This window comes from Suncus etruscus, chromosome 10 (genome assembly GCF_024139225.1).
Source record: "Suncus etruscus isolate mSunEtr1 chromosome 10, mSunEtr1.pri.cur, whole genome shotgun sequence".
In the NCBI taxonomy this organism is placed as follows: Eukaryota; Metazoa; Chordata; class Mammalia; order Eulipotyphla; family Soricidae; genus Suncus; species Suncus etruscus.
In genome coordinates this window covers 100,273,075-100,297,309 of record NC_064857.1, presented here as the reverse complement: position 1 = coordinate 100,297,309, position 24,235 = coordinate 100,273,075, and the positions used below count along the sequence as shown (strand labels likewise).

The 24,235-nt window shown below is 49.0% G+C and overlaps 2 protein-coding genes and 1 non-coding gene across 3 annotated transcripts; 2 read left to right on the top strand and 1 right to left on the bottom strand.

Annotated features, from left to right (window-relative positions):
- The first annotated feature begins 3,877 nt into the window (after positions 1 to 3,877).
- Positions 3,878 to 6,275, top strand: HOXA2 (homeobox A2). Its single transcript, XM_049781722.1, is given in 7 exon segments — positions 3,878 to 4,093; positions 4,203 to 4,272; positions 4,397 to 4,521; positions 4,523 to 4,594; positions 4,596 to 4,703; positions 4,705 to 4,849; positions 5,529 to 6,275. Coding segments are annotated over 7 exon segments (1,476 nt in total). The 3' UTR covers positions 6,269 to 6,275.
- A 5,035-nt stretch (positions 6,276 to 11,310) lies between these two features.
- HOXA1 (homeobox A1) lies at positions 11,311 to 13,177 on the top strand. The gene is made up of 2 exons (XM_049782001.1): positions 11,311 to 11,992; positions 12,459 to 13,177. The coding sequence occupies exons 1-2, from the start codon at positions 11,311 to 11,313 to the stop codon at positions 12,812 to 12,814; spliced, it is 1,038 nt and encodes a 345-aa protein (XP_049637958.1). The 3' UTR covers positions 12,815 to 13,177.
- A 10,803-nt stretch (positions 13,178 to 23,980) lies between these two features.
- LOC126021396 (U5 spliceosomal RNA) lies at positions 23,981 to 24,095 on the bottom strand. The gene has a single exon (XR_007499914.1). It is a non-coding gene; the product is annotated as a U5 spliceosomal RNA (small nuclear RNA).
- Positions 24,096 to 24,235: the final 140 nt, after the last annotated feature.

The window sequence follows — 24,235 nt, the reverse complement described above, 5'->3', positions numbered from 1 at the left end:
GGATCTGGGCAGCAGGCCGCCGCCTGCAACATCTTCGGGTCAAAGCTGAGCAGGGGACCCGGCAGCCCGGCAGAGACGTCCCAGCAGCAACTGGCCTAGGCCGCGTCGACTCTGGCCCTCGAGGCGCTGGGAGGAAAGAACCGCTGCTCAAATCACCTCTGCCCAGAGTGGCTACGCCAAGAACACGGAGGCCCCGCCAGATCCGCAGCTGGGAAGGCCTGAGTGTCAGAGTCACTTTCCAGAACCCCTTCCGGGACCACAGGAGCCCAGCAACTCCCGAACTTTGGGATTTGGCATCTGCAGGATTTATTTCCTCTCGCTTCCCTCCGCTTTCCTTTTATGGCCACCTGGGGGGGGAGGAGGAGAGGGGTAAGGAGATTGGTATCTTTCTAATAAAAACCGCACTTTTATAAGTAATTCTTTCGATTTGATGCTATAGAAACTAAGCAGTCCCTTGCTCCTCCAGGATTTGGAAGACAGGGCTGCTGCTGGCTGACTGGCAGAGGCAAAGGCAGGCACAGGAAGGAGAAATATTTTTCTCTCATATTCAAGGACTGCTTGGAAACGGAGCCAAAATCCAAAAGTGGGCAAACCTCAGGATGGCTCCCCATCCAGCATCCCCCCACCCCCAAGCTGGAAGCGAGGAACCACCTGCGTCTGGGGATCTGGAGGCGAGTCGATGTGAGAGAAATAAAACCCCTTCTCCTATGCTGGATCTCTGGAGCCAGAGGTGAAAAATGTCGCCATTTGTCTGCAATCCAAAAATATACTTCATCATGGCTCTATCTTCCCCTGAGAAGCTTCTCAGGTGTCTTTTAGAAACGGGCACTGGAGGCCTGGGCTGGGTGCGTCGCTGGTGACATAGGAGCTGCTTTTAGGGACTCTGCTCATATTTTAAGAAAAAATAAAAATTAAAAAACTTTGGAAGACGCAAGACCCGGCTGCGGTGGAGACAGACCTAAGTGCTTCTCTCACCCAGAAATTACTTCCCCTCACATCTGAAGTCTAATACTCTATTTTCTTGGAAGGAATTTGAAACTATGGAAGCTAGTAGAGGTGGCATCCCAGGCCCACCCCAAATTTCCCACCTAGATATGGCCACCTCAGACAGCAAAGATCCGGGATCTCAGTCTTTGTCAGAAATGGAGCTTCCAGCCTTGGGTTGGGCAGCTCTGAAGTGAACAAAACTGAGCAGATGGAGAAGCCTTCTTTTTCAGCGGTCATTTTAAAGAAGCCTGTAAAATTATCTGGGAAAATAAGGACCAGTGGAAGATAGAGGGGCCAGGGCAGGGAGGGGGAAAAGAGCAAGATCCAGCCAGCAAGCTCCATCTTTCAGGGCTGCCCCATCTCCCCATCCTGAAATTTGCTCTTCAGCTGGAGGCCGCCTCCTCCTCACCGCAGAGATTTGAAAATGAGTTGCCAATAGGATCTGTCCGAAAGTTTTATTTTGGACGTCAAAGGAAAATATTGTTCTCACCACCAAACCCAGCTTTCAAAATATTAAAAGGAGATTCTTAAAAATATCTCCTGAGTTAAAGGAACTGATTTCAGGAAGAGCTCGGCGTTGAATAGTCCAAGGAAAGAGGTTTCTTCCAGATGGTATTTGAGTTAAAGCCGCTGAGGCGAACAGAAATTTCTCACCCACGCAACTCAGCCCCTGACAAAGCCTCAGTGATATGGGAGCAGCTCTTCTCCCTTGCCTTGCCCCGCTCTCTTATCCCCCTCCATATTTTCTGTTTAAAAGGAATGCCAAAACCCACCATCCAAAAAACACCTTTCCCCAAACTAGCTTTCTAACTCTTTTGAATGCAAAAAAATATAGCTTAAAAATACTAGTTTTCCTTGTTTACTTGCGTTTCCTGCTCTTCTCTTTGCTCGGCCACATTTGATCTTGGAAAGAGCTTGAAGCAGAAATGTGTTCTTAAGGGCCAGAAGCTGTCAAGGCTTTCGGGTGAGCAAGATTGATCGCACCCAGACTTCCTTCAGAGCTTTGTTTGGAATAAAAGCAAGACACTGAGAAAAAACCTCACATTTTCCAAAATAGTATCTCTATCTGTAAGGCGATGCACTGGGTGAGTCTTCTACCAAGTCTACTTTATAGCTTGTTTGTAACCCAAGCCCCTTAGATGCTAACCTCAGAGATCTAGTCCTTCCTACCAGTGCTCCTTCCTCAGCCTTTCTCTCAGTATTTCTACAGATATTTGTTTCTCCCCCCTGTCAACCTCTCCTCTCCTCTCTTCCTCCTCCTCCTCCTCCTCCTCCTCCTCCTCCTCCTCCTCCTCCTCCTCTCTCTGTCTCTCTTTCTCTCTGGACACCAGAATGATTTATTTTCCTGCCACCCCCACCCCCATAGCTGCTGGCCTGGGAGAATCTGAGCACTCTATCCATTTCAAAGGAAGCAAAAAGCAAATCATCACCCTCAGAGTTTGGGGGGAAAGAGATACCCTGAGATCCCTGAGACTCCCCCCTTTCAGCCTTCTTCCCCCTTTTTGGTGGATCTTTCTAAAGTTACTGTTTGGTGCCTAAAGGTGTTAGGACTTCTGAGTCCTCCAACGCAGATCAAGAAACTCCAGTCCAGAAGCTCCAGTGTCCAGAAGCTCCAGTGTCCAAATTGGTAAAGAGGGGGAGAGGGGAGAAAGACGAGAGAGAGAGAGAGAGAGAGAGAGAGAGAGAGAGTTGTGAGCAGAGAAAGAGAACCTTCACCATTCTTTCGTGGGTTGCCCCTCTCACCTGCTGTGGAGTTTCCCACAATAAAACCGGGTGCGAGCATCCCTGGCAGGCCCAGGAGATAGGGACAAAAAGATGCAGGAGGCAGGTGGGGCATGCCTCTGTTCCAGCCGCTCCTCACCTCTCCACCAGTGGCCCCCCTCTCCAGAGCAACGAGGACGACGCAGAGAAAGGGGGAGGAAAAGAAAAAGAAAAGAAGGAAGAAAAAAGAAAAGGATCAAGGCCTCGTTGTCCCTCCCTGCTGCTCACTTGCAACCGACTTCCTGAAATCCGAAATACTCACCGCCCCCAGCCTCTGGGTGTGAAACCCAGAAACCCAGGGAGCCCACGCGCCTGCTCGGGGGGCGACATTTCTCTGGCTGGCCGCCGCCCTGGCTACGAGGGATTTGGGACACAGGGGCCGGGGGGCGACTGTCTCTTTTGCACGCGCATCTATTTTTCGCGAGCCAACTCCTGAGAAAGTTGATGGAGCAGGAAGGTCGGGAAGCTTCGAGAGCCGCCTCCTGTTTCCCGCTTCCCGCCGGAGTCACATCCCTAGTTGCCGTGGAAAAGCTGGCTAACAATGGGCCGGCGCGGGGCTGGGGCGCCGACTCCGGGCTAGGCTTTGGGAGGGGGACCTGGGGGCTGCTGGAGAGGGGGGCGGAGAAGGGAATAGAGGAGGCAGAGGGCGAGGGAGAAGAGGAGAGAGAAAAAAAGGGGGGGGGGAAGAGGGCAAGACTGGCAGGCTGAGATGCAAGAAAACAGAGATGCCAGAAAACAGATCAGTTCCGAGATTCAGAAAGTGGCTTTGGAAAAGGCAGAGGAGGAAAAATAAAAAAAGAAAAGAAATAAAAGGAGGGATTCCCCCATCTCTTTTCATCTCTCTCCCTCTCTCTGTTCTCTCTCTGTTCTCTTTCCCTCTCCCTCTGTTCTCTCTCTCTCTCTCTCTCTCTCTCTCTCTCTCTCTCTCTCTCTCTCTCTCTCTCTCTCTCTCTCTCTCTCTCTCTCTCTCTCTCTCTCTCTCTCTCTCTCTCTCCCTCTCCCTCTGCTCATTCCTCCAGCCTTAGCAGAACTTATGTGGCCGCGATGTGGGGGCCCCTGGGGTGTCAAAACTTTGAAGATTAATGGATTACTTTGTTAATGACTGCAGGCGTCAGACTGAGGTGCTTAAATGATTTGTGAGGTGCGAGGCGTCTTCGCGACAGTCCGAAACAATGCGGAGTGTGCGGGGGAGGCCGAGCGCAGGGGCGGCGGGGCGCATACACGCACACATTCGCAGCGCACACCCCACATCCGCGGGGCCTCGGCGGCTCGCAGCCCTCGCCCCCACGCAGGCCGGGCTTCCCCCTCCACACCCGCCGATATGTATTTTCGCCCTGAAAAAAGTGTAAATAAAGCCTCGCTGGCCCCCAATGAGGCGTTCCTTCCCGACTTTTTTGGATCAATCAAACAGACAGTGGCTTCTTTTGATTAAAGCCCAAATTGTCATTGGGCAGAAGCAATCATGTGACAGCCAATTCGGTCCAATTTTCAACCTTGTCTCCATGAATTCAATAGTTGTAATAGGTAGCGCGGGTCCCCATACGGCTGTATCAGTGAATTAGAAAAAAACACCCCAGCAGCGATCTTCTATGATAGATTTTTTTTTCTCCCTCCGCGCTCGCTTTTTCCCGGGCCTTGCCCCCCCCAGGCCCCTCCAGAAGAGGGAACTTTTGCTCCGAGGGGCTCGAGGGAGAAGGCCATGAATTACGATTTGAGCGAGAGATTGGTTTTATCAATAGCCAGCCCGGTCGCTCGCCGAGTGCCCTGACATCTTTTTCCCCCTGTCGCTGATACATTTCAAAGTTCATCAATCAAGACCTCGACGCTTTCACACTCGACACTGATTCCCTCCTCCTTTTGAGCAGACCATTCCCAGCCCTCAACCCGGCCGATCACGCTCGCCACGGGCGCTAGGCGGCCGCCCCAAGCCGAGCCCCGCGGGCAGCCGGGCCAGCCCCCGTGCCCGCCGGCGCCCTGCAGCCGCCCGAGTACCCCTGGATGAAGGAGAAGAATGCGGCGAAGAAAACCGCGCTGCCACCGCCGCCCTCCGCCTCCGCCCGGCCGCCCGCCTGCCACCGGCCCGGCCTGCTCGGCCACAAAGGTTCAGTGCGACACTTGGCCCCGGGGGCCCCGGGACCCTGGCCGCTCGCGCGGGGCTGGCCCGGGACGGGGCGGCGGCGGGGCGGGGGCGGGGTGCGTGGGCCGGCGCGGAGGGGGGCCAGCAGCGCTGCTTGGTCTGCCTTCCCTTCCCTTGGTGGCTGGAGTGGGTTTGGTGGGGCGAGCAGCATCTCGCGCTTCCACCGGGAGACATCCGACCCAGGCCACACAGAGGGGTTTCCCCGGGAGGGGTGTGTTGGTGCGGGCGGGCAACTTTCCCCAACTTGTGGAACGTGGGATGATTTATTTGTAGTTGGAACTGACCTCATTCTGTCTAGTTGTCCCTAGAGTTTGGCTTTTTGACAGTAATGAAGAGTGATAGATTGCTCTTGCTTAGCTAGCAGCTGATGCATTAATTATAAATTGTGCTGTGGCTAATATAAAGTTTGCTCCCGGATGGAGAGGTTGGGGGAGCGAGAGGGGAGAAGCGGCTGGAGGTGGGAGCCACGGGGTGCCCCAGGCTGGGCTCGCAGAGGAGGCCAGCACAATAGCTCGGTGCATCCAGAGGCGGCCATTTTGTTGCAGCGGATCTTCTCTGCTGTGTGTAGGCTCCAGTCTGGTGGCCCACTCGGACCCCTCCAGCTCCAACTGTGCGTGTGTCTTGTCGGTTTTCCTCTCCGCAGAATCCCTGGACATCGCCGACGGCAGCGGCGGGGGCTCCCGGCGCCTGCGAACCGCCTACACCAACACGCAGCTTTTAGAGCTGGAGAAGGAATTTCATTTCAACAAGTACCTCTGCCGACCCCGAAGGGTGGAAATCGCCGCGCTGCTGGATCTGACGGAGAGGCAGGTCAAAGTGTGGTTTCAGAACCGGAGGATGAAGCACAAGAGGCAGACCCAGTGCAAGGAGAACCAGAACGGCGAGGGGAAACTGAAAGGCCTCGAGGACTCGGAGAAAGCCGAGGAGGACGAGGAGGAGAAGTCGCTCTTCGAGCAGGCCCTCAGCGTCTCCGGGGCGCTTCTGGAGAGGGAAGGTTACACTTTTCAGCAAAACGCCCTCTCCCAGCAGCAGGGTCCCAACGGACACAATGGCGACTCCCAAAGTTTCCCAGTGTCGCCTTTAACCAGCAATGAGAAAAATCTGAAACATTTTCAGCACCAGTCACCCACTGTTCCCAACTGCCTGTCAACAATGGGCCAGAACTGTGGCTCGGGCCTAAACAATGACAGTCCCGAGGCCCTGGAGGTCCCCTCTTTGCAGGACTTTAACGTCTTCTCCACAGATTCCTGCCTGCAGCTCTCAGATGCAGTCTCGCCCAGCTTGCCAGGGTCCCTCGACAGTCCTGTCGATATCTCAGCGGACAGCTTTGACTTTTTTACAGATACACTCACCACAATCGACTTGCAGCATCTGAACTACTAAAAAATATTCATTAAAGCAAAAACAAAGCATCACAAAACAAAAACCCCCTCTGACCAGGTGGTTTCGCCTTCTTTGATTCCGAGTTGATTTTTTTAAAAAAATAATAATTTTTATTTCTCTCTCCAACTTCTCTCTCCCTCTTTTAAGTGTGGAGGATTTTCTGTTTAGCGATGCCCCCCACCCTTCAGATTCAGAGCCATCTTTTGACAGATTCGTTGGGGGTTTTGTTTTCAGTGGAGTCCAACAACCCTCTGTGATTTTCTGAGAGCAATATATGAGGCCTGCAAGAAAGTGATCATCAAATTGTATCTTCACTTTCTTTTTATTTTTGTATTACATTAGGATGCATTGTCATGCGTATTTTTGGTAGAATAAATTCTCCTTTGCTAAAAGTAACTTTCTTAATTTTTTTCCTTCCCCATCCTTTCTCAAAGCTCATAATGGTTTCTTTTTCCTCTTTTAGTCTAACTTGGTGAATAAAATTCTGGTCACAATTGATCTTCTTTTCCATTTTAATATATTTATGAAGTGGGCATGTTCAACATCTTCAATAGACCACAACAAAAAGAAAGCCAAACATGATCTGGGCTTCTGAGAAGTTTTTTTTTTTTTTTTTTTTGTTTTAGGGGAATGGATTTGGTTTTTCAGTGCAGAGGCTCAAACCATAAATTGGTAATAGACACAGGATTGGGCTGCCTCAGCATTGGGCCAAGCCCAACCTTTTGAAAATGGAGAAATGAAAGTGCCTACAAAAACCCCCAACTCCAGGAAGGAGGAATATGGAGTTTCTTTAACAAGCCACCAGCATCCAGGTCAATAACTTAAGTTATCAACAATTCATTTATTTGTACACATTTGTTCCAAACATCGACATTTCAACCCCTCCCCCACACTTGCCCCCATCCACCCCCGCACATTTCCACTGTGGTCCTTTAGTCTCCCAGCTGTTGATGGCTCCAGGCAAACAGACCTAAAAAGATAGAGAAAAAAAAATAAGACAAAAGAATGGCTACTGGCGGCAAAAATGCACCGGCAGAAAGGATTCTTTCTGATCCCCGGATTCAGTCATTCTAGGATTTTTTTTTTTCAGGGCGGGTGGAGGGGAATCAATATTTCATTCTTTAATCTGTTTACATGGCAAATAATGGCCCTTTAAAGCTTTGAAGTTAGGTTAGGTAGTGGAGATTCAACCTGGAACCTTTCCTAACCCTCGGTTATAAATTAACCCAGTTTCTCGAGAGCAAGAAAAAAAGCACTTTAAATGCAGTATCAATAAAAAGTGATCCAGGGAGTGTTACTGGGTTGTTCTGTTTTACGCCCACCCCCGTGTTTATTTTTCCCTTGCTGAGCTACGTCCCCACTTACCGTGAGAAAAAGCAGCGTGTAAGCAACATGTGTGGGGGGCGGGTGATTTAAGAACCCTGCAAAAAGCTTGGGAGCTATCTACGAAATCGCGATCTTTCTCCAGGGGTTCGCTCTCCATTTCCCGACCCCTCACCCCGAGTCCCTAGTCCCCGGCAGGCAGCGTCAGAGCTGGAGGACCCACCCGGGCGGGTCTCTCCAGCCCCGAGCAGACAGACAGCGCGAGGCAGGCAGGCAGGCAGGCAGGCAGGGCAGATCGGCAGCAGCTCGAGCTGCAGCCGACGCCACGGTCGCCGCTGTTTGCGATTCGTCCTGCGCTCATAAATCAAACGCTTTCTATGAATGAGAATGTCATCAAAGAGATCAATTGCAGGAACACATGCACAAATAAAAACCCTCTTACGTATTTGCCGGGGAACCCCGTCCGAAAGCATTAAGTTAGAAGGCGTTTAGTCATAATTCATTTTTATTGCTCTTTTAAAACAACAGCTTGGCGGAGCCGCCGATGCTAGCTAGGAACAGCTTGGGGCCTCGGCGGCGTTCGGTTCCTCAGCTCTGGCCCTGTCTAGTAGAAGGACCTGGAAGAAGAGCTTTGAACCCAGGGAGCTGCGGTCACTTAAATCGCGACCGGGCTCGCTCTTCACCCATTCCCCCGGGACATTTAAAGCGACTCGAAGCTCAGTGGTGGGACGCTCAGTCACTGGCCCAGAGGGTCTCCACCAGGGCAGGATGGGGCCCGGGGGGGGGGGCGCAAGAAGGGAGCGAAGGATACGAGCTACGGAAGCCTGCGGGCTCGAGCGCAGGGCCGGCTGCCTTTGTGAGCCGCCTGGGAGAAGAGAGCTGGAGGTGGCCTGCCCAGGCGGAGCCGGGTCGCCATTGGGAGCCCGCGGCCTGCGGTGGAGCCGGCCCCACCGGGAGCCGCGGGTGGCTCGGTCTCTACCCACTATGTCTGCGGGCCCGTGTTTGGGATCCCAAGCCGCTCAGCTGGCCCGAAAAGACACCAGGAGAGGAATGACCGGTTGTGGAGGGCCAGGAGAGAGGAGGCCCCTCAGAGCAGAGCAGAGCAGGGAGAGCAGAGGCATTTGCTTGGCTTTGTGGCGCGGGCCCTGCGGGTCCCCCAAACCCGGGTGCTAGCAGCCAACAAAGGGACAGCAAAGAGGCTAGGGTAGGGGGTGGGGCAGGGCGTACCCAAGGCCTGTGCTGGGACCAAAAGCTCCAAGCAGCAACAGCATGGCCTCCTCCCTACCTGAAGCTCCTTCCTCAGTGGCTGTAAGGCCTGGCGCACCGTGCGCAGGGGCCGTCTAAGAGAGGGTCTCCTGGCTCAACCTTTCTCCAGGACCAGGGTACCCCGACCCTGGAACCGGGCATGAGTGACCTTCTCTGCCAGTGCTTCCTCTTAAACCAGACTTAGGATAGGTCATAGGTCACAGAGAAATACCATTTTGAGAGGAAATGTTGGGGGAAGTGTTTCTTTGCCCCTGGAGTCCATGCTTGAAATCTTTCTTTCCTGGGGAGACAGATGTGGGGGGAGTACTGCTCTAATGCAGAGACTGCGGACTTAGTAAGACTGGCACATTTGTTTGTTGTTTTTTTTTGGGGGGGGTCACACCCGGCGGTGCTCAGGGGTTACTCCTGGCTGTCTGCTCAGAAATAGCTCCTGGCAGGCACGGGGGACCATATGGGACACTGGGATTCGAACCAACCACCTTTGGTCCTGGATCGGCTGCAAACGCCGCTGTGCTATCTCTCCGGGCCCCAGACTGGCACATTTGAACTGAAACTTTTGAAAGGTGCCAGTCTCCTGCAGAACTTCTTCTGCCCCAGAAGGCTGCAGGGGTGTGGGAATCCCACATCCACATATGATCTTCAGATAAATGTCATTTGTTAGGAGCCCTGTTCAGTGTTAAATCAATATGCCAATGTCTGCAAAACTTCGCTGGGCTTCTGGTTTACTTTTACCCAAGAAAGCATCAGTTCTCTGCCTGCTTGTCCTCTCTCGGTCAAGAAGCCAAAGGTTGACATGCAACCTAATAGTAAACAGCAATTAATGAGTCCGTCACAGCACCCGCGGAGATGGGTGATGGAGAACAGGACCCCAGGCCTGGGAGGACTCTCAGGTTTGCACATGTCTCTAGGCAAAGAGCTAAAGGTTTATGCAAGGAACTCCAGAGTCAAGTCACAAAGCAGGGAGGGGGATCAATGAAGGGGGGTGAAGAGCAAAGTGTCCCATCCACCATCAGCCAGCTGTCCTGACCCTCCCACCTGTCAGCCCCCACCCCATTTCAGACGCGCAGTCGCGTAGGGGGTGGAGGGTGCCAAAGAAACTACAGTCCTTGCACTCCAACCCCAGAATACCAGAGACGTGATGGGAGGGGGCCAGGTCTGCGTCCTTTGCAGGAGCCGTGGTCTGCCCCTTGGAGGCCCAGCCAAAGTGCGCAGGCTCCAGGGGCAGCCCCCCCATCCCCAGCCGGCAGATGGCCTGCAGCGTTGGGCCCAACCCCCCACGCTGCCCACGTTCGCCAGCGTCATCTCTCCCCCCCACCCTCTGCTCTCAGCCCCCTCCAAATCCAGCATCCAGAATCTCGAAGCTTTCTCGGAGCAAGCGGAGTGGGGAGGAGAAAAGGGCGGAGATCGAGAGAGGGAGGGAGGAAGGCCTTGTCCCCCAGGCCGGACGTCAAATACAGCTCCCAGGCTAGGAATGACCCAGCACCTCATTACCATGCTGAGGTGGCGTGTGTGTGTGTGTGTGTGTGTGTGTGTGTGTGTGTGTGTGTGTGTAAGCATGCATATAGAAGCAGGGAAGTTTGCCATAAATTCAATATTTTCAGGTCTTCCCCAGCTTATCTGGGAACTAAAGTGTGTGTGTGTGTGTGTGTGTGTGTGTGTGTGTGTGTGTTCGGAGACCCTCCTTGAGGAAGTTTATTCACTTGCTCTCCTTCCCTTCACGCCCCCCCCCCGAACCCCCCCAGTGATCTCACCCAGGGGGCGTCCTGTGCATTTTCCATCCAGCCGGAGCTGAAGAGCAAACAGCCAGCCCAGCCCGGTCCCCGGCCTCCTCCCAGCCCCGAGGCGGTGCAGCAGGGCTGGAGCGGGGAAAGCGCTCTCGGACCTGGAGGCGCGATGGCCCGCGGGCGGCCTCCCGGGTCAGCCCTGCGCGCCCAGCCCGGGCCGGGCCCAGGGCGTCCCCACCCGACCCGAGAGAGCGGACCAGCCGCTTCCCTTCTCACCTCTCGCCGGTGCATCTTTGGGGGGGTCGTCGGGGAGGGCCGTGGGGAGGGGGGCGGCGGAGGGGGCGCGCGCGGCAGACGGGGGGGCCCCGGCCTGCGCCCCGTCGCCCCCGCTCAGCTCACTCCGCATCGGACCCCTGCAGCCGCCGCAGCTGCCGCCACCGCCGCCCGGGCCGCCTGGGGGGGCGAGCGCGCGTCACCTAGACGGAGGAGCGCCGGGGATTTAAATGCCACCGAAAGGGCGATCCATCACCGGCCGGGCCGGCAAACTTTCGCAGGCGGCGCGGCCATTGGCTGGCGCCGTCACGTGCCCCGCCCCCGAACCCTCCGCCCCCGCCCCCGCCCCCCGCTCACTGTACATTCATATCATTTTTCTTCCCCGGCCCCATGGAGGAAGTGAGAAAGTTGGCACGGGCACCCAGGGCTTCGCCGGAGCCGGCCGCGCAGTGACAGATGGACAATGCAAGCATGAGCTCCTTCCTGGAATACCCCGTCCTCGGCGGGGGCGACTCGGGGACCTGCTCGGGACGCGCCTACCCCTCCGACCACGGGATTACAACTTTCCAGTCGTGCGCGGTCAGTGCCAACAGCCGCCCCAGCGAAGATCGCTTCCTAGTGGGCAGGGGAGTGCAGCTCAGCCCGCCCCACGCCCACCCCCACCACCATCACCACCACCACCACCACCACCACCACCATCCCCAGTCGGCCACTTACCAGACTCCCGGGAACCTGGGGGTGACCTACCCCCACTCCAGTTGTGGCCCGACCTACGGCGCGCAAAACTTCGGCGCGCCCTACAGCCCCTACACGGTCAATCAGGAAGCCGAAGTAAGTGGTGGGTACCCCTCGTGCGCTCCCGCAGTTTACTCTGGAAATCTTTCATCTCCCATGGTGAACCACCACCACCACCACCACCACCACCCCCAGGGGTATGCCGGGGGCGCGGTGGGCTCGCCTCAGTACATTCACCACTCATATGGACAAGACCACCAGAACCTGGCCCTGGCCACGTATAATAACTCCTTGTCCCCTCTCCACGCCAGCCAGGAAGCCTGTCGCTCCCCTGCATCAGAGACTTGTTCTCCAGCGCAGACCTTTGACTGGATGAAAGTCAAAAGAAACCCTCCCAAAACAGGTTAGTCTTGCCTTTCCGTGGATGCTGCTGGATGAATCGAGAAGGAGAGCTGGATGATTGGGTTTCCAAGGAAATTTTGAGAAAATGAAAACCTGGCTCCCCAGGGGTATGGGGGTGTGGGTGGGTGGGAGGACATTGCCTAGGTGTGCTAAGTCAAAAGGAGCCGGTGAGACTGTTGAATTTCCAAAAGATTTGAGAGGATCTACAAGTAGGGTGTGTGTGTGTGTGTGTGTGTGTGTGTGTGTGTGTGTGTGTGTGTGTGTGTGTGTGTGTTGTTAATACCTCCAGGTTCCATTACTCACCGGTATGCTCACCCTCCGCAGCCAGCTCTGCACAGAGAAGTTCTTGACTTCTTTAGCCAGATGTTGCTCTGACTTGGAGCATGTGTTGAAGGGAATCTCCTATCTAGCCGCCCCAAATCTGACCTTTTTCTCTCCTACTTGCTCTTCTGCCTCCCCCATTCCAGGGAAAGTCGGAGAATATGGCTACGTGGGTCAGCCCAATTCTGTGCGCACCAACTTCACCACCAAGCAGCTCACCGAGCTAGAGAAGGAGTTCCACTTCAACAAGTATTTGACCCGCGCCCGCAGGGTGGAGATCGCTGCGTCGCTGCAGCTCAACGAGACCCAGGTGAAGATTTGGTTCCAGAACCGCCGGATGAAGCAGAAGAAACGTGAGAAGGAGGGCCTCTTGCCCATCTCTCCAGCCACCCCTCCAGAGAGCGATGACAAGGCTGAGGAATCCTCCGAGAAATCCAGCTCCTCGCCTTGTGTTCCTTCTCCAGGGTCTTCCACCTCAGATACTCTGACTGCTTCCCACTGAGACCATCCAGACCTGGACCCCAGCACCCTGCCTAGTGCTTGGGCTGCGACTTCTCACCCCAAAGCACATTCTTAGCTTATCTTCCTTTCCCTTCACAGTCTCTCTTCCTTTCCGATCCTATCTGGGAAGCTCCTGGGCAAGATAATATGCTTCCAGAAAATTCTGGACCAGAGGCTTACTGGGAGGGCAGTGGTGGTAAAGTTCCTAATGCAGACTGAGTGTCATCAGTTTTCTAATGGTCCCAAACAATCTTCCAGCTTTCATAATATTTCCACCGAAGCCACTATTTCTCTCGAATGTCCTTTGGAAATAATCTCCATTGCCAGAAGAAATAAACCTGAGGGAGACCTTGCATACCCTCCCCTGCAGTTCTTCCCACCTTACTACCTTTAAGTAGGCAAGAAATTGAGGAGAAAGTTCAGAAGCTCATGAAGAGGTGCAGATGAGCGTGTTTACACAATGAATTCATCTCTTAATTTAATTCAGTTTCATCTGTGTGAGTTTGCTGGTTGTAAATATTTGTCCTAAGAGATTTATCTTTATACAGATTTTCTAGAAATGCTTAGATGACATGACTGAAACAGGGTGGGCAAACTCTCAAAGCTGGTACAGTTTTCTATGTGATTATAGGTGAAAAACACCTCAGAGGCTAGTCCCAATTTGTTCTTTCAGTGAGTTAAGAAGGCCTGAAGAAAAGGGTCAGAAACCTGGTTTCTTGTGCTAAGTCTCTCTATCCTGATCCCTTTCTTGTCTCCCTGGTCACACTCTGCTTAAAATTTGTGCTGGGTTACTTGGTATAGCAAAAGGCATTTTTAAAACCAGCTTCTCCCTTTCACAGTTCTCTTAGCTGTATATGTTGTATTTTCACTCAGTTGTTAATGTGATGGATGGCACAATGAATGTATATTTTGTGTGATTCGTGAATTGTCCTTTGCATGTCGCACAATGTTTTGATGTTCCCCCCCCCCAAGTACCACACTGAGTTCTATCAGTCAACCTTTGTGAGCCCATGATAGTCCTCATTTCCTGTACAATCATGAATCGCTCTGAGATTTTAGATATGAGATCCAGAGCAGAGTTTACGGGTCTTAAGATGTCTGTAATAAATATATTCACGTTTCAGATATGCTTAAGCTTGGCTTAATGTGTGACTGGTTTGGTTGCTAGGTGTGATTCCTGCAAAGTTTAGTTTATTTTCTGTGGGTTAAGGGAGTAGGGTGGTGTGTATTTTCAAAGAGGTATACTGTCTCTTAAAAAAATGCTTTCCATGATGTAGCTGAAGCTTCCTCTATACTTGCACCACCTCATCATGGAAAATTTTTTTTAGTTACCCCCTTTATTAAAATCATGGGGCTCATCATAGAAAAAAAAAAGGCAAATAAATTTATGAAGCAGATGTATTTTTTGAAAAAAAAACATGGTTACTTCCTGGGTCAAGTGCTAACCTTTTCACCTCCAGCTGAATGTTGACATATATATAAACAGAGCCCCCTTCAAAAGTTGAAAGTCTTCCATCAGTCTTTCCTCACATCAGTGAACCAAGAGCTAAGAGATTCACATTTAATTAGCTCCAGTATAAAGCTATTTAAAGAGAGGGCCCACCCCACTGGGGAGCCCACCCCACTCTCTTCCTTATTTTTGCACTGTCATTGTTTCAATATAGTCCATCCTTTTCACTGTGTGACCTGTTTTATTATTATTATTATTATTAATTATTTTTAGCAAATCTTGTAACCCTTCTCCCATTTCCTCAGCACAGTGCTCCTTAGTCCTCTCCTTCATCACAAAATTTGGATTACACTTCCATTCCCATTAGACAACATTGATTCCACAGTGGCAGTAATGGGTCCCACAGTTACCATCCAAAGAAGGGTTTTCTTCTTTGCACATAACAGGCCCCCTCTAGTAGGCAATCCTCCTAATCTTTCAATACAGAAGTGACTTCTGACTAAGGCATGGATCTGCTCCCAGAGGAAACCAGCAAATCAGAATTCAAAGTGGCTCTCTTCTTGGACCACATCACTTTTTCTTTACACATTTAGGAGGCTTTCATTTTGCTCCAAGAGTAGAGCAGAAATTTTACAGCAACACAAACAAATACAAACACATAAAAGCCTTCTCCAAAGGATGTTTTACAAAGGAGGGGCTGAGGTGGCGTGAGAGAAATACTACAAAAACTTGAGGTTCTCAGGCCTCCTTGAGGACCCATTAGATTTCCTGTACTTGCCTGTCAAAGCCTCCCCCCCACCCCACACTTTGCAGGCACTATGGATGTAGCGGCCATATCAAGGGCACCCTGTGCCCTCTTCTCAACTTTTGGATTCTGGGCTTGCCTCTGAAAGACTCAAGTGGACGGAACACTTCAAAGTTGGCCAACTCTTTCTTTCATTTCCCCTCCTGGCCTTATACAGTATCTTTTGTTTATTAGTCTAAGGCCACACGGCAAAAACAGATGGCTGGTTTCCAAATACTTTAATGTGCTAAAGTGTCATTTGCATACCAGTGCCGAGATTTCAATATCTAAAAGCTGGGACGGATGGAATCCTGGAGATTCACATCTTCAAGGGGGCCAGTTTTAATGTAGCCGAGAGAAAGGAGAAGGATAAATTATGGCGACACATTCTCTAGGTGGAGGAATAAATCAGTTAACAAGCAATGCATTTAGGAAACATTAATATACCTTTCAGCAAAGAAAACATTTGTATCTTTTTCATTGTCCCCATGGATTAAGTCAAATCGGATAAACACATCCTGTTTCAAGGTCCCTCCCCCCTTTTTATTTTCATCTCTGAGGAAGAGCACTATTAGCTAGGTCCTTGAAAAATGACAGCAATGTTCACCAAAATGACAGAAAGGGAATGTGAAAAGGATAAAAAAAAGAGATTGGATGAGAGACTTGAGATAATTGCTATGTACAATTCCAGTTTCCGAATGCTTCTTCCTCGCTTCTCTCACGAACATTCATTCAAATGAAATCTAAGGATGTCCCCCAAAGTCGGTCCTGCTGCTGCTCTGTAGTCTGCTCTGGGCTTCACCTTTCAAAGTTTACTTTTGGAGGCTATTCAGATGCCTTGGTGTTTTCCTCTGGGGCAATCAGATTCAAACCGATCAATATTTACTCAGTCTGAAAGGGTTGTTGAAAAGGCTGCTAACAACAAACTGCTTAGCTGCTCACCCCTGTTTAATCTCAGGTTCACCGAAAGTTCAAGAAGAGATGAACGCAGTGATGGGTCACTTTAGAAGGAGTTCCTGCGGTTTATCAGAGCTCTCGGCTAAAGCCATTACAATTCCAACCCTTTTTGGGTAAGGGGAAACTTTCCTATTATTCTTTTGCTAAACAGTGTTTACTAGAAACTTGAAACACTTTCCTCTCTCTTCCTGGTTTTTTCCCCCTCCCCCAGTGGTGGGGGCTGGGGGTGGTGTTGGGGTCGTGCTGAGGTGGGAGGGGGGAAGGAGCTTTCAACTGCATTGCTTCAGCCTCTTCGAACTTGCTGCCAATCTGCTAGATTTCGTTTGAGTGCAAATAAATTACATCGAATAGTTAAAAAACATTAAATTAGCCTGGTCGAAGCCATCCGATTTATTTCAAACGTCCCGAGCTATGGAATAAAACTCTTTGGGCCATTAGAGTTTATCTTCTTTATGAAGGGACAGGGCAAGATTGAATTGATCCATTTGTGTTTGAGTAATATCGACAAGCAGAGCCCCAATATCCATCTGTGATGGCTATTTAGTAAAGATGGAGGGTGCGAGAGGAAGGGAATTGGTTGTGCGGCAGTAAATAGCTCAGGTGGAAAGTCAACTTTAAAATTTCACGCCCTCCTAGTGCACGAACTACTGAGATCTGAAAAGGGAGGACCCCAGGAATTCAGTGGGGAATTGCAGGAATCGGAGCTGGACACTGAAGCTAATTGCTACAGCTCGTCAGAGGTCAAAGTTCACGTAATCACTGCATAAATGCATACTAAATAGGGATTTATTAAGCTTTGCTGATGGCTGGGCACGTCTGTGGAAGAAAGACAACAACAACAAAAAAAAAACGGTCACTGCTGTTTGTGTTCCTCAAAGAATAATCGCTTTTGCAACAGAAGCTCTAGCGTCTTCCTTTTATTCACCTGAAAGATAAATAAAAATTAAAAAATTGTTATGATTTTCTTAAAATTTTTATAAACAATTTATGGATAGCATCTTTGTTAAGATTGTATGAGATTTAAAATACCCTCTTAGAATAGAAAGGCTTGTTCAATACACATAAAATATATACGAGCTATTTGCTATACGGTTCATTTTGTAGACTTGGTAATCAATAAGATTGTTTTGTACCTATATTTCTCAGAATACCCAAAATTTTTGCCCTACGACTGGTGTCTGGATAAGAAGTTAAAACGGACACATCTTTCAACCTCTCATTTTATGTTTGGGAAGACAAGGGACCCAGAGATAGACTGATTGACTTAGAGCAGGGAGTATCAGTATTTACCCCGAAGGCTTGGTGCTTAGAGGCTGAGACCACTGCTTAATTCTGAATTTCTGATTTGATTTCACTCCTCCCTCCTGTTTATTCCATGACTTTATTAGCATATATGTCATTTCATTTTTCTGCTTCTGGATTATTAGTCTTCCACTCTGTCAAGTCCTCGGTGTGGAGATCATCAGGATCATTCCATCTCAAACACAGTCTCCCAGTTGAGTGTTTCTGCCATCTTGTTTGAATAAGAAAAATGAAAGGCTACTTGCTTTTAAAAAACAAGCTCTGGCCCGGAGAGATAGCACAGAGGTGTTTGCCTTGCAAGCAGCCGATCCAGGACCAAAAGGTGGTTGGTTCGAATCCCGGTGTCCCATATGGTCCCCCGTGCCTGCCAGGAGCTATTTCTGAGCAGACAGCCAGGAGTAACCCCTGAGCACTGCCGGGTGTGGCCCAAAAACCAAATATATATATATATATAAATATATAACAACAATATATATATAACAAGCTCTTAAAATATAAAAATAGAAAGCAGGAAAAATGTAGCATTCTATTTTTTAAAAAAACATAATTATTTATTTATTTGAGGGTGCCACACCTGATTGTTTAGGGCTTACTCCTGGTTTTGTCCTCAAAGGTCACTTCTGGTGATGCTTGGGACTATGTGCAGTTCTGGGATTTGAACCAATGTTAGCTTCATTGAGAGCAAATGTGTTTATCCTTATACTATCTCTCCTGCCCTGTTTTTTGTTTTTGAACCCAGACTACAGAGTAATAAATTAAAAATGTTGTCTTCATCCAAGTTCAACATCTATTCAATTGTCCTGAGGTAACAGAGAGAAAGGGCTAGAGAGAGAAGCCAGAAACATTCAAGTAGTCATTTTAATTCAAATTTGTTATTTGTTTCTGTTCATTTGTGATACAGCCTAACTCATGAATTGTTTTGGTCAACATTTCTTAACTTTTTTTTATAATCTTTATTTAAACATCTTGATTACAAATATGATTGTGATGTAAAGAACACCCCTCTTCACCAGTGCAACATTCTCACCACCAATGTCCCAAATCTTCCTCCATCCCACCCCACTCCCACCTATACTCTAGAAAGGCTTTCCAGTTCCCTCATTCATTCACATGATTATGGTAGTTCTCAGTGTAGTTATTTCTTTTTTTTCTTTCATTCTTTTTTCCGCGCTCCCTTCAGTGTAGTTATTTCTATAACTGCACTCAACTCTCTTTGTGTGAGCTTCAACTGACTGACTCATTCTTGCACACACACACACACACACACACACACACACACAGTTCAAACAATTAACAAAATTTCATTGCAATACATAACTCCTGTTTTCCATCATCATACTTTGGCAGGTTCCTCTGATCTCAGAAGGATTTGCTTCTCAAACAGGCATCTGTGCTTGTCAGTATTTAAGAACTGAGATGGAATCCATAGAGTTCTATAGTCTTATTTTTGGAAACACCAGTCTCCATCTATAGCTGACCTTCACAGCTGAATCAAATATCAATCAAGCTACTCTGCTCTGTGCAAACCAATTCTTATGTGTTTGTTTGCTTGTTTGTTTGAGGTAGGAGTTTGCCAATTAAATACATCCTGCAAAATATTTTGGTAAGATTGCCTTTGGGATTTAATTCTTTTATTTCAACATTTTCACACTGAAATCAGTGTCTCTCCATTAATTTTTTTTCTCTTTAACAATATGTTCTTAAAATCTCTGATATGTAAAAAATAGATTTTCTGCATTTTATTTTTAGATTGGGTGATTAATAGGTTAAGAAAATGTAAGCAGAAACAAAAGGAAACAATTACTGAATGGCCTTTTTTTTTTAAAAGTTTGCTGAACATTTTGAAATTATGACCGGTTTCTTTTTTAAAAAAATTGTTACAGATACTTAAATAAAATTAGCAAAAAGTAGTGATTTTAAATGGTGGGGGAATTCCCCCCCAACAGCAGTAAGGTTCTGGGGAAAGTGGAGAGGGAATTTTCATTCTGAGAAACAAATGGCTAGATCTCTCTCTCTCTCTCTCTCTCTCTCTCTCTCTCTCCTCTCTCCTCTCTCTCTCTCTCTCTCTCTCTCTCCTCTCTCTCTCCTCTCCCCCCCCCCCCACCGCCTCTCTTTCCCCTGTCTTCCCCTTTCTCCCTCCCTCTTTGAGCGGGCCGCCAAGGTTCAGCCAACGCTGCCGACACGCCTTGGGTGCCCCCCCCCCCCCCACTGGTATCTCGGATCCAGGTTCCACGCACTGCTGTTCCTCCATCCCTCGCGGCCCAGCTCGGCCATGAGCGAGGCATCGGTCAAAGCACCCAAGTCCGCTCCGGGAACCCAACTGGGGCCTTGGAAAACCTCGCTTGGATCCCCAGGGATCCTCTGCCCCCCGTTTTCTCGTCGAGTCCCTCCAGCTTTAGCTTCCAGGTGCCCTAGGGTCTCCCAGTCTCCTAGCCTTCCAGGGCTGACCTTCTCCGGGATGACCACGCCAGCTCACAATGCCCCATGTGTCTTCCCAGTGCGCTCCTCCCAGAGAATTTCAAACTCCATTGGATTGGAAAGAAAACCATGTTAACTCCCCACCACCCCTTTTGTTAAATTGTCTTTTGGATCACTCCCGATGATGCTCAGGAGTTACTCCTGAATCATACTCAGGAATCATTCTTGTTGGTGCATGCCGGGGATTGAATCTGGGCCAGCTGCGTACAAGACAAGCACTCTAGTTGCTGTGCTATCTCTCTGAGATGCTTTAAACTTTTTTTGGTTTTTGGGCCACACCCGGCAGTGCTCAGGGGTTACTCCTGGCTGTCTGCTCAGAAATAGCTCCTGGCAGGCACGGGGGACCATATGGGACACCGGGATTCGAACCAACCACCTTTTGGTCCTGGATCGGCTGCTTGCAAGGCAAACACCGCTGTGCTATCTCTCCGGGCCCAAAAATTTTTTTTTATTTTAGTTACTGTGACACCATAAACTCCAGATCTAGCACGAAATTGCATCTTTTCTCACATCTGAGTAGTATTCCTTTGTGTGTATATATATACAAACCATAATTTATTTTATCCAATCGTCCTTTTTTATTTATTTTATTTTTATTTATTTATTTTATTTATTATTTTTCGGCAGTGCTCAGGGGTTACTCCTGGCTCCATGCTCAGACATCGCTTCTGGCAGGCCCAGGGGGCCATATGTATAGGATTCGAACCAAAGACCTCTGCATGAAAGGCAAATGCCTTACCTCCATGCTATCTCTCCGGCCCCACAATCGTCCATTTTTGAATGCTCGGGCTCGTTCCAGATTTTGGAAATTGTGAATAGTGCTTCCCTGAACATAGGATTGTAAATACCTTTTTCTGAATAGTTTTTGAGCACTTTGTGTAGATGCCAAGAAGTGGAATGTCCATATTGTTTTCCAAAAAGGCTGAACATTTTGACAATCTCATCAGCAGTGAATGAGGGTCTCCCTTTTTCCCAACATCAATGCCAATACTAATTGTTTTTTTTTTGTTTGTTTGTTTGTTTTTGGGCCACACCTGGCGGTGCTCAGGGGTTGCTCCTGGCTGTCTGCTCAGAAATAGCTCCTGGCAGGCACGGGGGACCATATGGGACACCGGGATTCGAACCAAGCACCTTTGGTCCTGGATCGGCTGCTTGCAAGGCAAATGCCGCTGTGCTATCTCTCCCGGCCCTTGTTTTTGTTTTTTTGTCATGTGTGCCATTCTTTTGTGTGTGTGTGTATGTGTTTTGATTTTTGGGTCACACCTGGCAGTGCTTAGGGGTTACTCCTGGCTCTGTGCTCAGAAATCTCCCCTGGCAGGCACGGGGGACCATATTGGATGCCCGGATTCAAACCACCATCCTTTTGCATGCAAGGCAAATGCCTTACCTCCAGGCTATCTCTCTGGCCCCATGTGTGCCATTCTTACTAGTGTGAGGTGTATCTCAATTTTTGTTTGTTGGTTGGTATCTGGGAAATACCTTGTGATACGTAGGACTTACTCCTGGTTCTGCACTCAAGCTTAATTTCACTGGCAAGAAAACCATGATAATTCCCCTTTTCAGTTTGACCAAGATTATTTATAAAATATTGTCTTTTGGGGCCGGAGAGATAGCACAGCGGAGTTTGCCTTGCAAGCAGCTGACCCAGAACCTAAGGTGGTTGGTTCGAATCCCGGTGTCCCATATGGTCCCCTGTGCCTGCCAGGAGCTATTTCTGAGCAGATAGCCAGGAGTAGCCCCTGAGCACCGCCGGGTGTGGCCCAAAAACAAACAAACAAAAAAATTGTATTTGGGTCACAACCGATGATACTCAGGAGCACTCTTGACTCTTTCTGTGCTTGGGGGACTATATTCGATACCAGGAATTCAACTATGGTTAGCTGTATGCAAAGCAATAAGATTAACCCTAAACTATCTTTCTGGTTCTGATGTTTTTTAATTTTCTTTACTCCACTTCTTACTTCTTTCTAGATCAGGGGTCTCAAACTCAATTTACCTGGGGGCCGCAGGAGGCAAAGTCGGGGTGAGGCAGGGCTGCATAAGGGATTTTGCTTACCGTATTCACAATAAAAAATTGCATTAGTAAAAAAAAAAAAAGGCAAAAAATTGCATTAAACATTTGCAAACCCCGAACAGAACTGCTCGGGGTATGCGAATGTTTAATGCGATTTTTTCTTACTAATGCGATTTTTATTGCGATTATTCGGTAAGCGAAGAATCTCGAATACTTCGATATTTGAAGGCCGGCCTCGGGCCACAAAACGTTGTATGGAGGGCCACAAATGGCCCGCGGGCCGCAAGTTTGAGACCCCTGTTCTAGATAGTTTACTACTACTTCTCAGTTGTTTTCCATTCTTCCCACTGAGTCCTTCCTCAGGACTCTACCTTTCACAAAAAAGATTGGTTATAAAACATCCAACTGAAACTGAACTTTTTTTTCTTTGTTTGGGGTGGGGTGGGGTTTTGGGTCACACCCGGCAGTGCTCAGGGGAAACTCCTGGCTCCATACTCAGAAATTGCTCCTGGCAGGCACGGGGGACCATATGGGATGCCGGGATTCAAAACGATGACCTTGTGCATGAAAGGCAAACGCCTTACCTCCATGCTATCTCTCCAGCCCCTGAACTTTTTGTTTTGTTTTGTTTTTGAGTCACACCTGGCAGTGCTCAGGGGTCACTCCTGGCTCTACGCTCAGAAATCGCTCCTGGCAGGCTCGGGGGACCATATGGGATGCTGGGATTCAAACCACCGTCCTCCTGCATGCAAGGCAAACACCCTACCTCCATGCTATCTTTCCGGCCCCTGAAACTGAACTTTTCATGGGTTACTTTTTGCTTCTCAAATGCATGACTATACATATGTTTATGTGCTTGTGTGTGGATATGAATGTGCATATGTGTACATTCATGCATATAGACATCTATCTCAATGTAGATAGATACCCACCAGTACTTGGGGAGGGGTGTCATACAGTGTGGGGAATCCATTCAGAGTCTGGCCAATGGTAGCATGTGCTTTACTCCTTAAGCCACATGTCCACGTCCAAACGGATCTTAAGCTTTTGAGAGCAGATGCTTGCCATACTGTAATATGAAGAGACAACCCTGTGGAATGAGTGACCTCTGGACTGATAGTCAGGACTTGGGTGCTTAGTCGTGTTTCATTTACAGTATGAGTCTCAGTAGGATACCTAACCTTTCTATACTTTCAGATTGCTAATTATAAAACACAGGTTATTATTGATTTCCTAGTTCTCGGCTAACATCCACATGGCTTTTCAGGGCCCTGAAATCTACTTATTAATTTAGAATACTTTGATCTATGATTTATACCATATACTTTAGAGCTTATCGAATAGTTCCAAGAAGGCATTATTTATGTCTTTTGGTTTTATAGCTTAGAAATGGGGGAACACAAGATGTTAAGTTAACATTCTCAATGTGCAAAACACAACTAGATAATCTTAAAAAAGCAAGCAAGTAGTAAGTACTTGAAAAAATGGCACCTGAGGCCCTGGGATGATAAGTGGGTATGGCCTATTCAAATCCTTACTATGCCATATGGTCCTCTCTGCTCACCAGGTTTAATGCCTTAGCACAGAGCCAGAAGTAAGCCCTGAGCACTGATGGGTATGATGCACAAATCAAAGAAACCCCCACAAAAATGAATCAAGGGCCCAGGAGAAAGTCAAAGGCAGACACCTTACCTCTAGCGCCACCTCACTGGCCCCTATATTACATTTTTTTTTTTTTTGCTTGTTTTTGGGCCACACCCAGCGGTGCTCAGGGGTTGCTCCTGGCTGTCTGCTCAGAAATAGCTCCTGGCAGGCACAGGGACCATATGGGACACCGGGATTCGAACCAACCACCTTTGGTCCTGAATCGGCTATTTGCAAGGCAAACACCGCTGTGCTATCTCTCCGGGCCCCTATATTACATATTTTTATGTGACACCAATTAAAGGAATCATTTGCAGGAGTATTCACAAAAAGCATATTTATTTTTTTTTTTGCAGGGGAGGGGTCATAACCAGTGACACTCAGGAGTTACTCCTGGTTCTGCATTCAGAAATTACTCCTGGCAGGCTCGGGGGACCATATGGGATGCTGGGATGGAACCTGGCTACATGGCGTGCAAGGCCATTGTGCTATTGCTCCAGCCCCAAGTGCATAAATATATATATATATATTTGTTCTTAGCCTCACCAAAGCAAGGCCTCATAAAATTGGTTACAACTCAGAATTGTTCCTCTACATGGAAATCTTTAGTAAAAGGTGAAAGATTTATGCAATCTGAAGAGAAACCACAGTATAAGTGCATATTTCTTTTTTTTGTTTTGTTTTTTGTTTTTGGGTCACACCCAGCAGTGCTCAGGGGTTACTCCTGGCTGTCTGCTCAGAAATAGCTCTTGGCAGGCATGGGGGACCATATGGGACACCGGGATTCGAACCA

What these genes read in the sequence shown, in the direction of transcription:
- HOXA1 (XM_049782001.1), top strand. Translation starts at nt 11,311, where the DNA reads ATGGACAATGCAAGCATGAGCTCCTTCCTGGAATACCCCGTCCTCGGC. An exon ending in AAGAAACCCTCCCAAAACAG is followed by an intron (nt 11,993 to 12,458) that starts GTTAGTCTTGCC and finishes CCCCCATTCCAG; the next exon opens with GGAAAGTCGGAGAATATGGC.